This window comes from Cricetulus griseus, chromosome 5 (assembly GCF_003668045.3).
Source record: "Cricetulus griseus strain 17A/GY chromosome 5, alternate assembly CriGri-PICRH-1.0, whole genome shotgun sequence".
NCBI classification, from domain to species: domain Eukaryota; kingdom Metazoa; phylum Chordata; class Mammalia; order Rodentia; family Cricetidae; genus Cricetulus; species Cricetulus griseus.
The window spans coordinates 15,747,733-15,761,049 of NC_048598.1; the positions used below are offsets into that span (position 1 = coordinate 15,747,733).

Here is a 13,317-nt window from a genome sequence, read left to right on the forward strand (position 1 = left end):
AATGGCACACACCTTTAGTTCCAGCATTTGGGACGCTGAGGCAGGCGGATCTCTGTGAGTTCAAGATCAGCTTGGTCTACAGAGCGAGTTCCAGGACAGTCAAAGCTAAACAGTGAACCCTTGTCTTTAAAAAAAATTTTTTTTAATTGGAAGTAAAACGACTAACTTATGATCTTGAATTAAAGGAGACAGAGGAGGATGAATAGCTTCCTTCAAGATGACCAACAGTGGACCCCAGAAGAGAATGCTAGAGCAAAACAAAGAGATGAGATGAAGGTTTTATAAAATGAGTATTTGCAAAAAAGTTCATTGGTGTTAGAAAAAACCTGAGGCTTCAAAGAGTCCATGAAAAGTCTTAAGGGTGGATGAGAAAACAGAGTGATGAAAGGCCAGCTATGTAGAGAACGGAAGATTAGAAAAGAAGTAGACCAGAGATAGCCAAAAATAAAATGGAAGTTCGGCAGCTTGCTCTTTCCCTTTGAGTCCCAGGTTTTAAAACGTCCCCAATATTTGCACAGCTCATTTTTATGAACCACTGGCTCTTGGGTGTCTCTTCCCTTGCCCCCTTTTAGTCGATGTGATGTCTTTATGGGTGTTAATCTTTGCCATCAAATACTGGGTGGTGAGGGATAAATCACTGGTGTCTTAATGTTATAGGACTGCAGACTTAAGAACAGCTGTTCTCAAGGAGCTGTTGAGTGGCCGCTGCAAGAACCTCACACTGACTTCATTTTGGTTTGACAGTCTTGACTTTTGAGCACGTGATCAATGGACGATAGGCCATGAATCGGGTCCTGGGAAACTGAGTTTATGTCGGGCTGACACCTCACTTGTGTCAGCAGGAAACGGTGAAGCCCTGGCATCGCTGCTTTCATTGTGTGTCCATCTCCTTCAAAGGAAAAAGAAAGGAAAGGGGGGAAGCCTGAGACCTCCTGCCAATAGCCATACCATGAGCTCCAGAGTTACACCAGAGCCTTCGCCAGAAACACTTCACCAAACCACGTCCAGAAGCTGTGTAAGGAAAATGTTTGTAGATCGAAGCCTGTTGAGGTGTGGTAACCAGGTGGCTATTAGTAGGTAACTAAGACAAGAACTGTGTCTAATTTATTTGCTTCCAAAATATTCGTTGCTTAAATTTTTCCTGAGTTTGATTAGCTTTCCTTTACCATTCTCATCCAAATGTTTTTAATTTTATAAGTAATCTGAAGTTTGAAAAATTATTTTGTAGGTAGTAGTAAAAAAAGCCTGTCCTCACTAAAAAAAATTCACCGAGTTCTATGGTTCCTGTTGTCCCCACCTTACGAGAAACTTGGTCCAAATGAGCTTAAGATAAACAGGGCTGGCTTCCACCTTGTCATAGTATGCTATTTTACTGTAAACAGCTGTTATAAATTTGAAAGAAAAATTCTCATTTCTGAAAAAATTTATCAAGCCTAAAAACAGTGCACAGCCACAGACATGTCTATAAAAAGATGTCTGTCAACTGTATCTTATACTTTGGAGGAAAGCTTGTTGCAGTTTTCAGCTCAGTGGCAGCTATTCCCAAGGGATTTTTTTTAGAGTGGTGTAAAAACACAGTCATGAAATGTTAAAGGTCTTCCACAAACCAACTGATTTCTCCAATGATTCAATAACTCCCAAAAGTCAGCTTAGCAGCTTTCTTTACATTCTCTACTATGAAATACAGCAAACCCTTCCTTTAAAGGCTGGAACTATGGCCGGGCATTGGTGGCCCACACCTTTAATCCCAGCACTCGGGAGGCAGAGGCAGGAGGATCTCTGTGAGTTCGAGGCCAGCCTGGTCTCCAGAGCAAGTGCCAGGATAGGCTCCAAAGCTACACAGAGAAACCCTGTCTCGGAAAACAAAACAAAACAAACAAAAAAAAAGGTTGAAACTATGATAATAATATGAAGAAAAGGCATAGAGCCAGGTAGTGGTGGCGCACGCCTTTATTCCCAGCAGGTGGATCTCTATGAGTTTGAGGCCAGCCTGGTCTACAGATTAAATTTCAAGACAGGTACTAAACAGAGAAACCCTGTCTTGAAAAACAAAAAGGCATGATTTCATTATGGATATTTGTTTACTGACAATTCTATCTCAGTAATACAAAGATTTGAAATAGCCAACAAGCCCGGGCGTAGTGGCACATACCTGTAGTCAGCACTTGAGAGACTGCAACAGAAGGGTCACTCATTTGAGGGCAACCCCGGCCTTAAATTCCAGTCCATCCCAACCTATTTAGGGAGAACTTGTCCCTCAAACAATAAAGCTAGAACTAAATAAGCAGGAAATAGTAAAATGCTGCCAAACAAGCCCTTATCCCATTAGCTAATACTTACACATGAAAGGGGAAAACTAAACTCAAAGGCTTCACTTCTAATAATTTAGAAATAAAGGGACCAGACCCTCACTCAGCTTTAGCAGCCATGACAGGCTATAGAAAAAGACACATAGGCCTCTGACACAAGGAAACTCTAGATTCTCTGGCCTCCTGGAGCCTAGGGCCAAAACTAAACACAAAGAAACTCCAGACCCCTCCTAGGTACTTGGTTCCTGGGAAGTGTTTGGCCACAAAAGAAACTCCAGGGAAGACCAAAATCTCCACTATAGTCTCCAGGATACAGTACTGAAAACTATTGGTATCTATGAACAACAGGCCACCTGCAAGTAACAAGACAAAGCCAGAGACCACAGAATGTTCCCTTTCAGCACTGACCAATGAGAATACCTGGTACACAGGTATTTCATGCCAAAATATGACTTTGACAAATTTCTTGATTGTTCCCCAAATGTCAACCAACCCGTACCTACTGAGGTATCCTGTAACTTTTGTCTTTAAAACCTAGCAGTAGACAGGGAACTTCACCCCCTCTGGAGGCTGCTTCCTCAGCTTGCTAGACGGGGTCCCTCCCTCGGTGTAGGATACACAATTTAATAAATCTTATGCATTTGCATCAGTGGTCTGTCTCCCTGGTCTCTTTGGGGATCCTTGTGACTTGGGCACAACACACACATTTTATTTGTTCCTTGAAACAAAGTCTTGTTATGTAGGTCAGTATGACCTAGAACTCTCTGTGTAGTCCAGGCTTGCCTCAAACTTAACATCCTTCTGCCTCAGTTTCCTAAGTACTGGGAATATAAATTTAAACTGCCATGCCTTGATAGGGGGTAAATATTAAGCTTAATTCCAAAGGAAGACATTAGTGTTAGTCTACACAGAGAGCAATCATAACCAAATAGAAAGTCCAATCACCAAAGGGTACAGGAGAGTTTGAAATGAGAATGCATCTGAGGTTTTTCTGATACTGAGGTATCGGTGTACATAGTCAAACATTTAACCAGGTGTTCAAAACTCTAACCTGCAGAAATGAAGACAAGATAATAAGTCCCAAGAGAAGCATTTGCCATGAGAGCCATTTAAAGTATGCAACACAGAAGGCAAAGAAATGCCCTCAAGGTTAATTAACTGGAAAGTATGTTACTGTCCTGCTTGACTCAAGTAATGCCAGCCTCTGTTCTAGACACACACTGTTTAAAAACAGCCAAGGAACTAATTCTTGTCTGTGTGGAGGCGGAAGTTTTTAGTGATTCATATTTTATGAATAACTTTATCCAAAGAGAATATATCACCAAACACGCAGCCAAAAATATCATAAGTCACACATCATCTAGTTTTCTACATTGTGCTTTTATATGAAATGTTTATTGAGTGTTGGATAAAGTTCAGTGGTAAGAGCACTAGCCTAGCATGCTTGAGGCCCTGGGTTCAATCCTTAGAGCTCACACACATACACAAAGTATTAATCATCCACTTATAGTAGAGCCTATCTAATTTAAAAGATAGACTATAATAAATTCTAACGGATCAATGCTAAAACTCAGCAGGGAGCAAATGATTCTGTAGAAATGCCTAGCAGCCTCCACCTCGGCCCTGAGGATAGGCCCTAGAAACTCAGTCTAACTCATACTAGAGATCCCAGAATTCAACTCCAATCCCAAGAAATCTAGACTTACTAGACTAAAATCCTGTCAATTCTGTTACCACCTGTCCTAGTTTGGTTTCTGACCAAAAGAGATGTGGGGATTTGGATTACAAACCTGGGGTCACAGTCCATTGAGAGAAGCTAAGGCACAGCTACAGAGGCAGGGACTAAATGGGGCAGAGGCCATAGAGAAACACCGCCTCCTGGCTGACTCCTCAAGGCTTGCTCAGCCTGCCTTCTTACAGCACTCAGGTCCACCTGGCCATGAGGGCGCCACCCACAGTGAGCTGGCGCATATCAACCGTCAATGAAGAAAACGGACCACAGGTTTGCCCTCTTCCCAAAGGATGCTAGCCTGTATCAAGTTGATATAATAACTTGCCAGCTGTAACGTACTTAATGGTATTTAATAAAGACCTTTAAAATCTTCTCTAAAAATTTATATAATAAAAAGTTAAGGGTCAAGATAATTTGCATGAAACATATAGATGGGTAGACTCACTAATAATATTTGAACCCAAGACACCCAAAACATCCCATACTTTGTGTTTCTCATCAAACCCACATTTAAATTATGCTGGGTAAAATAATAAAATTTTCTCAGAGAGAATGGGGACATATGAGGAGGAATGACCGATAGACACTAAGCCACCATTACATAGGTACAAGCTCTGGTGTGCCACCACACAGGACAGTGATTACAGCATGAACTGTATATTTCAAACAGCTAAGAGGAAGGAGCTTGAGGTCACTGCAACAAATGGACCAGGAGACAGACATAACTGACCTCTGAAGGCAGGAGCTGAACTGCGCTGTCCCTATTTTAAACAGTCCAATGGCTTCCTCTTGATCTGGGAGAAAGCTACCCTGTGGCCTGGTTTCAAGGAGAGACGCCTCTGCTGTATACCTCATTTCACATTCAGTCACCCTCTCCTTCCAGGTCCAGCCACACTTGCCTGCTTAGTTCCTCTATGAAGCCATTTTCCTTTCTGGCTTAGGGCTTTTATGAGTTTTGGTTTTGTTTTGCTTCAAGCTTTTGAATTTCAGCCAACTGCTTTTCAGCAGAGGGAAATGTCAAACTGAAAGCCCCTGAAGGAAGGAAAAATTACATTGGTGTTCCTCTGCTGCAGCATTGAAGTTTTTGAACAATTTATTCCATATGTAATTAAATAATTACATAATTCTGCAACAGTTCTCTTAACAGTAAGTAATCACAAAGAGGACAAGGCCCACATCTTTTATGCCTCGTGGAGCACAGTGCTAATACAGGAAGCACTTTTATAGAACTCTTACTACACAAGATTCTTGCTACATGTTCTGTCACTGAATGAAGCAGATCTGTTACTCATGTGACATGTGAAGAAATAAGAATCCTGGGGTTCCCAACTCATAAATTTTACTACAGAGTTTATGTTCTGAGCTACTAACGAGTGTAGGATGAAGACATAATACATGCCCAAGCTAGAATGTTACTGGTAAGACTAACAAATAAGCCAGGCACTGGTGGCTCACGCCTTTAATCCCAGCACTCAGGAGGAAGAGGCAGGTGGGTCTCTTAAGTTGAGGCCAGCTTAGTCTATAGAGTGAGTTCTGGGACAGCCAGAGCTACACAGAGAAACCTGTCTTGAAAAACAAAACTAACAGCCAGGTGGTGGTGGCCCGAGCCTTTAAGTCCTGCACTTGGGAGGCAGAGACAGGCAGATCTCTGTGAGTTCGAGGCCAGCCTGGTCTCCAGAGCAAGTGCCAGGATAGGCTCCAAAGCTACACAGAAAAATCCTGTCTCGAAAAACAAAAAACAAAAAGAATACTTATTCAGATAATCAGCTTTTCAGCAGGATAAATGAAACAAGTAAATTAGCTAGTTAAGAGACATAGATGAAGAGGGGCTAAGGGAGTGACTCTCTTAGTGGCCTGCTTGCCTAGTCTGGGTTGGCTTTCCCAGCACTGCATAAACTAAAACTAAGGAAAGTGGAATGTGCTTGAAATATTAGCAATTGGAGGACAGAGGCAGGAGGATGAGACTGTCAAGGTCATCCTTGGCTATGCATCAAATTCAAGGACAGCCCAGGATATATAAGAGCCTGTTGAAAAGAAAGAGACACACTGACTGACTGACTGACTGACTGGCTAAAAAAGTCTGCATTCTGCATTTTATGGCTTATCATTTCCCTGCCATATAAGAAGCTGGCTCCAGCCAGGTGATGATGGCACATGCCTTTAATGCCAGCACTCAGGAGACAGAGGTAGGCAGATCTGCCCCCCACCCCCCCCAAAAAAAAGAGGGAAAGAAAAGAAAAAAAACTGGCTCTAAGGAGATATGAAAACAGTAGCAATATTAGGAACCTATAAATTTCTAGTGATGGGAACCCTGTCTGAGCTAATCACTGTTGACAATAAAACAAAGAAACCTAAGGTACTGCTCAGATCAAATGCAACCAAAGAGGTCAGCCAACTGTATGCAATGTGGGGTTCTCGGCTGAAACCTATACTGGAAGAAATGCAATAACAGGCATTATTGACTACTGAAAAAATTGAAGACAGAAGTGTGCCATCTACTATGAAAGATGATAACCATCCTATGGCACACCATCCCCTACCATCAGTTATGCCAGCAATCTTCAAGTCCTGTCTTTAAATAAAAGGATCTGAAGGGTAGAGAAGGGTAAACTTTTAGCTTTTCTTCTTGTTTAGTGACCTAAAACAGTAAGAACAGCTATTAAATGGCCTCAGAAATATGCACAAATGCTTTATGTATGATAGACTGTTTTGATCAACAACAGGACTTAGGTTTGTTTTTCCTACCCTCAGATTTCATGTCAAGCACATACCAGTAATTACCAGGCCCTCAATGCAAGGTGCTTTCCACCCTCTCACTATTCTCACGCCAGGCATTGTGGGTGCTGGGGACATCATGGGGAAAAAGAAGAGATCATCCACAAGGAGTGAGGTGCATATCTTTATTTAATCCCCACACTGGGGAGGCAGAGGCAGGCAGGCAGAGCTCTGTGAAGATCTCTAGACTAGCCTGGTCTCATAGTGAGCTCTATGATAGGCAGGACTACACAGAGAGAGCCAGTCTCGAAAGGAGAAGTCACCATCCTCATCACAACATAAACAGTATAATTCTCTTTGCTTTATATTTGAGGAATCTGAGGATCCTTAGGTTTAGCACCTAGGCTAAGATCAGATGGTTGTAGCTTGGGAAAGATAGCATACAAATCCAGGTGTCCTTCCAAGTCTCACCTTTGCTAACTGTACTATCCCACAGTCTCCCCCCCCCCTTTTTATTGAAATTAGAAACAAGCTTCATTTACATGTCAATCCCAGTTCCCCTTCCCACCCTCCTCCCCTGCCCACTCCCTTTCTGCTCCCTAGGGAGAGAGAGGCCTTCCATGGGGGATCTTCAAAGTCTGTCAAATCATTTGGAATAGATCCTCCCCTGTGTGTCTAGGCTGAGAGAGTATCCCTCTATGTGGAATGTATCCCACAGTATTTAGCATATAACCAACAGTTACTAAGAAAAAATATGTACACACATATATAAGTTCACTTTTATTTCTCCATTTCCTCTATTTCAATTTGGATTTCTTTTTTTTCAGTCGGTGTGTGTGTGTGTGTGTGTGTGTGTGTGTGTGTGTGTGTGTAAACATGTATTAATATCTATGCAACTATGTGCATGTGTGGAGACCAGAAAAAGTCACTGGTATCCTGCATCACACCCTGCCTTAATCTCTTCAGACAAGTCAGAGTCTCTCACTGAATCTGGAACTAGGCTGGTAGCCAGCAAGCCCCAGGGATCCTCCTGTCTCTGCCCCCAGTTTTACATGGCCATGCAGCAATGGCCTGCTTTTCTCATGGGTCCTGGGAAGCAAACTGAGGTCCTCCTGCTTGTCCAGCAAGAACTCTTACCCATGCATCTCAATTTTGATTTATAAATGTTTTGGTTTCAGAATGGTACCACATGAAGAATTTTAAAAAACCAAACAACAAAAAACATGTAAAAAACCTCCTCCATAATTGAATTAGAGTCATTTTTCCAAGTAATGTTATTGGAGGGTACAAAATATCAAATAAATAATTTAGTACAGACAAAAAAATAAATTTGAAAGGGAATTTGTTGGAAAAACTGACACACTCCTTCAAAAGCTCACTGGTCTGCCAAAGTTAGAATTCTACACCTAAGCAGTTGGTTTCCTGGACGTAGTTCTAATTACAAACAGAAGATCCTGCAGTACTGTGTAAAATTCTCCAGGAGACATGAACAATGGGATTAAAAGATCCAATAAATTGACAACTGCATGTGTTACCCATTTAAACAAACAGAACAAACCGGAAGGAAAAAAATCCAAACAAAAACGCTGAGGAAACTTCAAAGAAATGATAAAACTTAAAAGAGATTTTTTTCATATCATATTTCAAACATTCTTTCAGTACAAAAAAAAGATGAATGACTTAAAATTGACTTTGTTTTAAATTTCTAAATTCATATGCTTTTTAGCTAGAGAAAAAAATTAGGAAAAAGTAAATTACACTGTCCAAACACAAAATAAGCTACAGAGAAGCATAACTACATCAACACATACATAACCACATAGAAAGGTTTTTCCAAGCAATTTTTCCCTCCCTCCCCCCTCCCCAGACAGGGTTTCTCTGTATTGCTTTGGAGGCTTTCCTGGAACTCATTCTGTAGACCAGGATGGCCTTGAACTCACAGAGATCTGACTGCCTCTGCCTCCTACAGGCCTTTAGTCTCTGCTGGGACTAAAGGTGTGCACCACCAACGCCCATTTTAGCAATTCTTCATCTTAATTATCCACTTTACTGGACAGAGACACAGCACACCTCTCAATGTGTCTCAGGGCTTTCCCAGGGACAACTGGATCTTGAGGGCACTAACCTAATCCATTTATAGATTCAAAACTTTGAACAGAACTATAAAAGGTAAGGTCTCTTGAATGAAAAAGGATGCTGGGGTGTGTCCTGGGGGGGGGGTGTCTTATCTTGGCCCTGGCTCCTTCCTATTGCTCCTCTTGGCATGTTTTCCAGCTGTTATGTTTCTAATCTCCCTTACTGATGAGGCCATAGAGAGGGCAAAGCCAATGCCTTCCTCATCTTCTTAGTCACTTAAGTTCTGACTTCACCTAAGGCTAAAGTTAACCTGCAAGCCCCACTTGCCCAAGGACAGAACACTTCCTGGAATGCTGGGGGCTGTTGTCCTTGTAAGATAACAAGTCACATATTTTCACTTCAATAAACAAGGTTGGTTGCCCCATCTGCACAGGATGTGTTTGATCAGAGAGAGGCTGGAGATTTACCTAGGCAGGAAATAGGACAGGGTGTATGTTTGCCCCCATTGGCCAAAGGTGGAAAGTACAGTGGCCTTGTGGGTTTGGCCTTTATAGGCACCTGACTGACCTGATTTCAGCACCATTTCTCTGGGAATCCTGAATACAGACCTGGCTAGTCTCCACCTTCCTGGTCAGTATTTAATAGAGCTTGCTTCAGTTGGACAATCACAGGTTTGGTCTTCTCAAAATTCTCCAGTTTAATACTAACTTTCCATCAAACAAGCATTAAATATACAAGAACTTTAATATATATGAAATTCAGCTTTCAACAGCCACTACTTAACTTGTACAGTTGCAGACAGAACTGTTTCTTCCTCTAAATGTATTTTAAGCTGAAAAATATGCTTTGTTAACTAAAGAATCAGGAATTCATTCTCTTTCTCTCTCTCTCTCTCTCTCTCTCTCTCTCTCTCTCTCTCTCTCTCTCTCTCTCTCTCTCTCTCCCTCCTTCCCTCCCTCCCTCTCTCTAGGGCTAAAAATCAGACTGGGCATACTCCTTTAATCACATCACTGAGTTCTACAAACCAATCAGGGGCACAAGGTAAATAAAAGAATATATTTTCTTGCATTGTAAAAACTGGCAGTATATGCCAATGCTCCCCTAAGCAAGTCTTTTTTAAAAAATGTAATTTATCTCCTAATAGTTCTTTTTCCCTTTTATTTTCTTTGGGGGGGGGGTAAATAAGAATCTAATTAAATAAAAGGGAAAGCTTTTTTATGTGAAAATTTTTTTCATATATTATTTTGGTCATATTCTTTCACCTCCCTGATCCTCCCTACCCCCCTACTCAACAACTATCATATTCTTAAAAAAAAAAAAAAAAAAAAAAAGTACATGGACATTTTTCTTAAGAGTGTTCCTTTCACTTCTAAAGCAGTAACACAAAACCTTAATACCTTAATAGGGTTAAACCTGTACTACAATCCCGGCTTCTGAGATTAATTTTATCATGTATAAATCTCAATTTCCAGTTATCAATAAACAGATCTCTGGCAGTCTCACAGTTTCCCTGCTGCTTTTCTGCGGTCACCATGACGATGGACTAAACACCTCATGTAAATATTAGTTAACTACTTTGTTCCAAACTGAGAGTGGAGGAGGGTCGATATGGTGCGTTGTGAAAACTCAAAAAAACTGCAACAAAGATGGAGCGTGACCTTCCCTCCACGAATATTTGCCCTTTACTATCTTAGGGCTTGCTTTATGTATTTATTTACTGATTTATGGAGCGGTGATTTCGGTCAATTGTGGTGTAATTGCTGTTGGGTCACTGGACGCTAACCACGGACCCGATTTTAAGTCACGCTGCTGGGTTAGAAGCCAACTCAAAGGGTCTAGCAGTTCAACGCGGATCGTCGCTTTTCGGGGTCCCCGGAGGCCTCGCGGGTCACTGCAGCCGCCTCGGTCGGTCCCCAGCACGCGCGGGGAACCCGGCGGGTCCGGGCGGCCCCGACGGGTCCCCGGCTGGGTTTTCCTTTCCGTTCTTATTATAAAGCGGTTATTTGGGCATCTCTTCCTTTAAGCGAGGTTCTGGCGACACCCGGGCGAGCACGGCCCGGTGTGACCTCGAGGCCTCGCTCTGCCGCCTGGCGGAGGAGGCAACATGGAGGCGGCCGGCGCCTGGGGCCGGGCCGGGCGTGGCTACGGCGCGACCGCAGAGGCTCCCGCCCGGTTCCGGCGCCGGCTCGCGTCCGCCGTGAGGCCGGCCTCCGGGTCCCCACAGTCCCGGGCGCGGCGGGCGTGGAGGCCCCGGGAACAAGGACGCCATTATGAAGGTCCCCTGCGGCTGCCACGGCCGCAGCCCGCGCGGACCTCAGCCGGGGGATGGGAGGGCGCGGCGGGCGGGGCGGAGGGGCCGCGGGGCGGAGCCGACGGCGGGGACGCGGGCTGGCGCCGCTCCTCGGCCCCCGTCTGCCCGCCGCGCCGCGCCGCCCCGCGCCGCCGAGGGGCTCAAGATGGAGGCCCCGGCAGCGTTCCTACCTGTGCCTTCCCGTTCCTTCTCCTCCGCCATCTTGGTGCGGAGCCCGTCGCCTGGGAGATGCCCATCACAAGCCCTGCGGGGCGCGCGAGCCCGGCCTGCGGGAGGGAGCCCCTCGGCGCGCGGGGGTCCTCCCGCTTCCGCCCGGGGCCCGCTCCGCTCCCCCAGCCCAGCCCCGGGGTCTTGCGGCCTAGGGGAGTCGTTTATTAATAAAGTTCCGGAGCCCGCCTTGGCCTGTTTGTGACCGTCCTGAGAGTTCAAGCGCTGCGCGCTCCCCCTCGGGGGACGGGGCTGCCTCGTTTGTGTGCTTATTTGTTTATTTACTTATTTATTTATTTACTTATTTGCGGTTTCTGCTGCTTCGGTTTGGTTTTGTATTGTTTTTGCGCAGAGCTCGCGTGCAGAGCGCGGCTTCTCCCCGGCCCATTCACAACCGTAAGGCCGCTCGCCCGCTGCCCTCCCTCCCGCTCGCCCGCCAGCCAGGCCCGGTGCGTCCCCTGGGTCGCCCTCTAAGCGGAGCCACTGCGCAGCCCAGGGAAACTGGAGCGAAAACGGACGTGGGCCGCTGCCGGAGGAAGCCAGCAGGCCTCTCTCCGGGATCGCGAGAGAGGGCTCGCTGTAGGAAAACACGTGCAAAATAGGCGCAAAACACTGCGTCGTCAAGGCTGCAATGTCTGGTACAAAATAGTGTTCTCATAGCAACGAATAAATTGCCGGTCTGTTCTCAGTATTACACACATTGATAGGTTGATGGTGCAGTTTGGCGTGACCTTCCAGGGAGAGTTTTGAATCCTATGTTCCTGAGGAACTTGGCTGTAGTGTTTTGTTATTTTATGGGTAAGCTTGATATATTTGGATGTTTTCTTTTTAAAAAAAAAAGTATTAAAATGTCTTTAACAATGTGGCTCAGATGAATAACTAGTTTTAATCCTTAATGATATTTCAGGGCATGTGTACTCATTTAAAAATTTATTATAAAAATAACAACTAAATGTTAAGGCTTTTAAAATGCAAGATATTAGTATTTAAATTTGGGGAGGGGGAAGGGAGGTTCGAGACGGGCTTTCTCTCAGTGTGGCTTTGGAGGCTGTCCTGGAACTAGCTTTTGTAGACCAGGCTGATCTCGAACTCAACAGAGATCAGCCTGCCTCTGCTCCTGAGTGCTGGGATTAAAGGCATGCACACCGCCAGGCTGTATTTAATTTTGTGTTACTGGTTTTTCTTAACTGAACTTCTGTAAACAGAGTGCAATGAACCTTCAAAGCAGGCCAAGCAAGTGTGGGGAGAAAGAGAACCGGCCATTCCTGATTGCAGAGGATCCTAAATGTTGCCTGCTCCCTAAGTCTTTCTCCACCTCTTCCTCAGTGGTTCCATAGTTCCACAAGCTCTTGGAATGGTTTATAGTGCTTTTATTTATTTGTTTCTACCACATAAGTTTCTAGCGAATAAAGTTGTGTTATACAATGGGACATTCTGTCTGGAAATTGTCTTGTATGTCTGTGTCTATATGTGAGAAAGAGTGTATATGTGTCTGTGTGTGAGAAAGAAAGTGTGAGTATGTGTCTGTGTGTGTGAGCGTGCATCTATCTGTGTGTGTATGTAAGTGTGTGTGTGTGTGTGTGTGTGTGTGTGTGTGTGTGTGTGTGTGTGTGTGGTTTGTATCTTTGTTTTAGATGTAAGAGGAGACATTCTCTCTACGTGCCCAGGCTGTTCTTAAATTCCAGGACTCAAGCAATCCTCCTGTTTCAGCTTTGAGGAATACTTAGAACTCCAGATATAATTTTAAAAATTGTAATTATAACACCCACATCTAGCCAGGCGTTGGTGGTGCATGCCTTTAATCCCAACACTCGGAAGGCAGAGGCGGATGGATCTCTGTGAGTTGGAGACCAGCCTGGTCTACAGAGCAAGTGCCAGGATAGGCTTCAAAGCTTCACAGAGAAACCCCATCTCAAAACACCAAAAAGAAAAAAAACAAAATAACACAAACATCTAATCTGAAATAA

At 44.1% G+C, this 13,317-nt stretch overlaps 2 protein-coding genes across 2 annotated transcripts in view; one reads left to right on the forward strand and one right to left on the reverse strand.

The window, feature by feature from the left end:
• Efcab2 (EF-hand calcium binding domain 2) overlaps positions 1 to 11,434 on the reverse strand; it is a 94,404-nt gene extending 82,970 nt beyond the window's left edge. The window contains exon 1 of the mRNA XM_027418863.2: positions 11,314 to 11,434. Coding sequence (XP_027274664.1) covers positions 11,314 to 11,344 — 31 coding nt within the window. The 5' untranslated portion in view covers positions 11,345 to 11,434. The remainder of the gene's footprint in view (positions 1 to 11,313) is intronic.
• LOC113836094 (protein SOGA3) lies at positions 10,426 to 12,780 on the forward strand. Its single transcript, XM_027418862.2, has 2 exons — positions 10,426 to 12,148; positions 12,556 to 12,780. The coding sequence occupies exon 1, from the start codon at positions 10,937 to 10,939 to the stop codon at positions 11,519 to 11,521; it is 585 nt and encodes a 194-aa protein (XP_027274663.1). The 5' UTR covers positions 10,426 to 10,936; the 3' UTR covers positions 11,522 to 12,148; positions 12,556 to 12,780.
• Positions 12,781 to 13,317: the final 537 nt, after the last annotated feature.

Coding starts and splice junctions, on each gene's coding strand:
- LOC113836094 (XM_027418862.2), top strand. CDS start 10,937: ATGGAGGCGGCCGGCGCCTGGGGCCGGGCCGGGCGTGGCTACGGCGCG.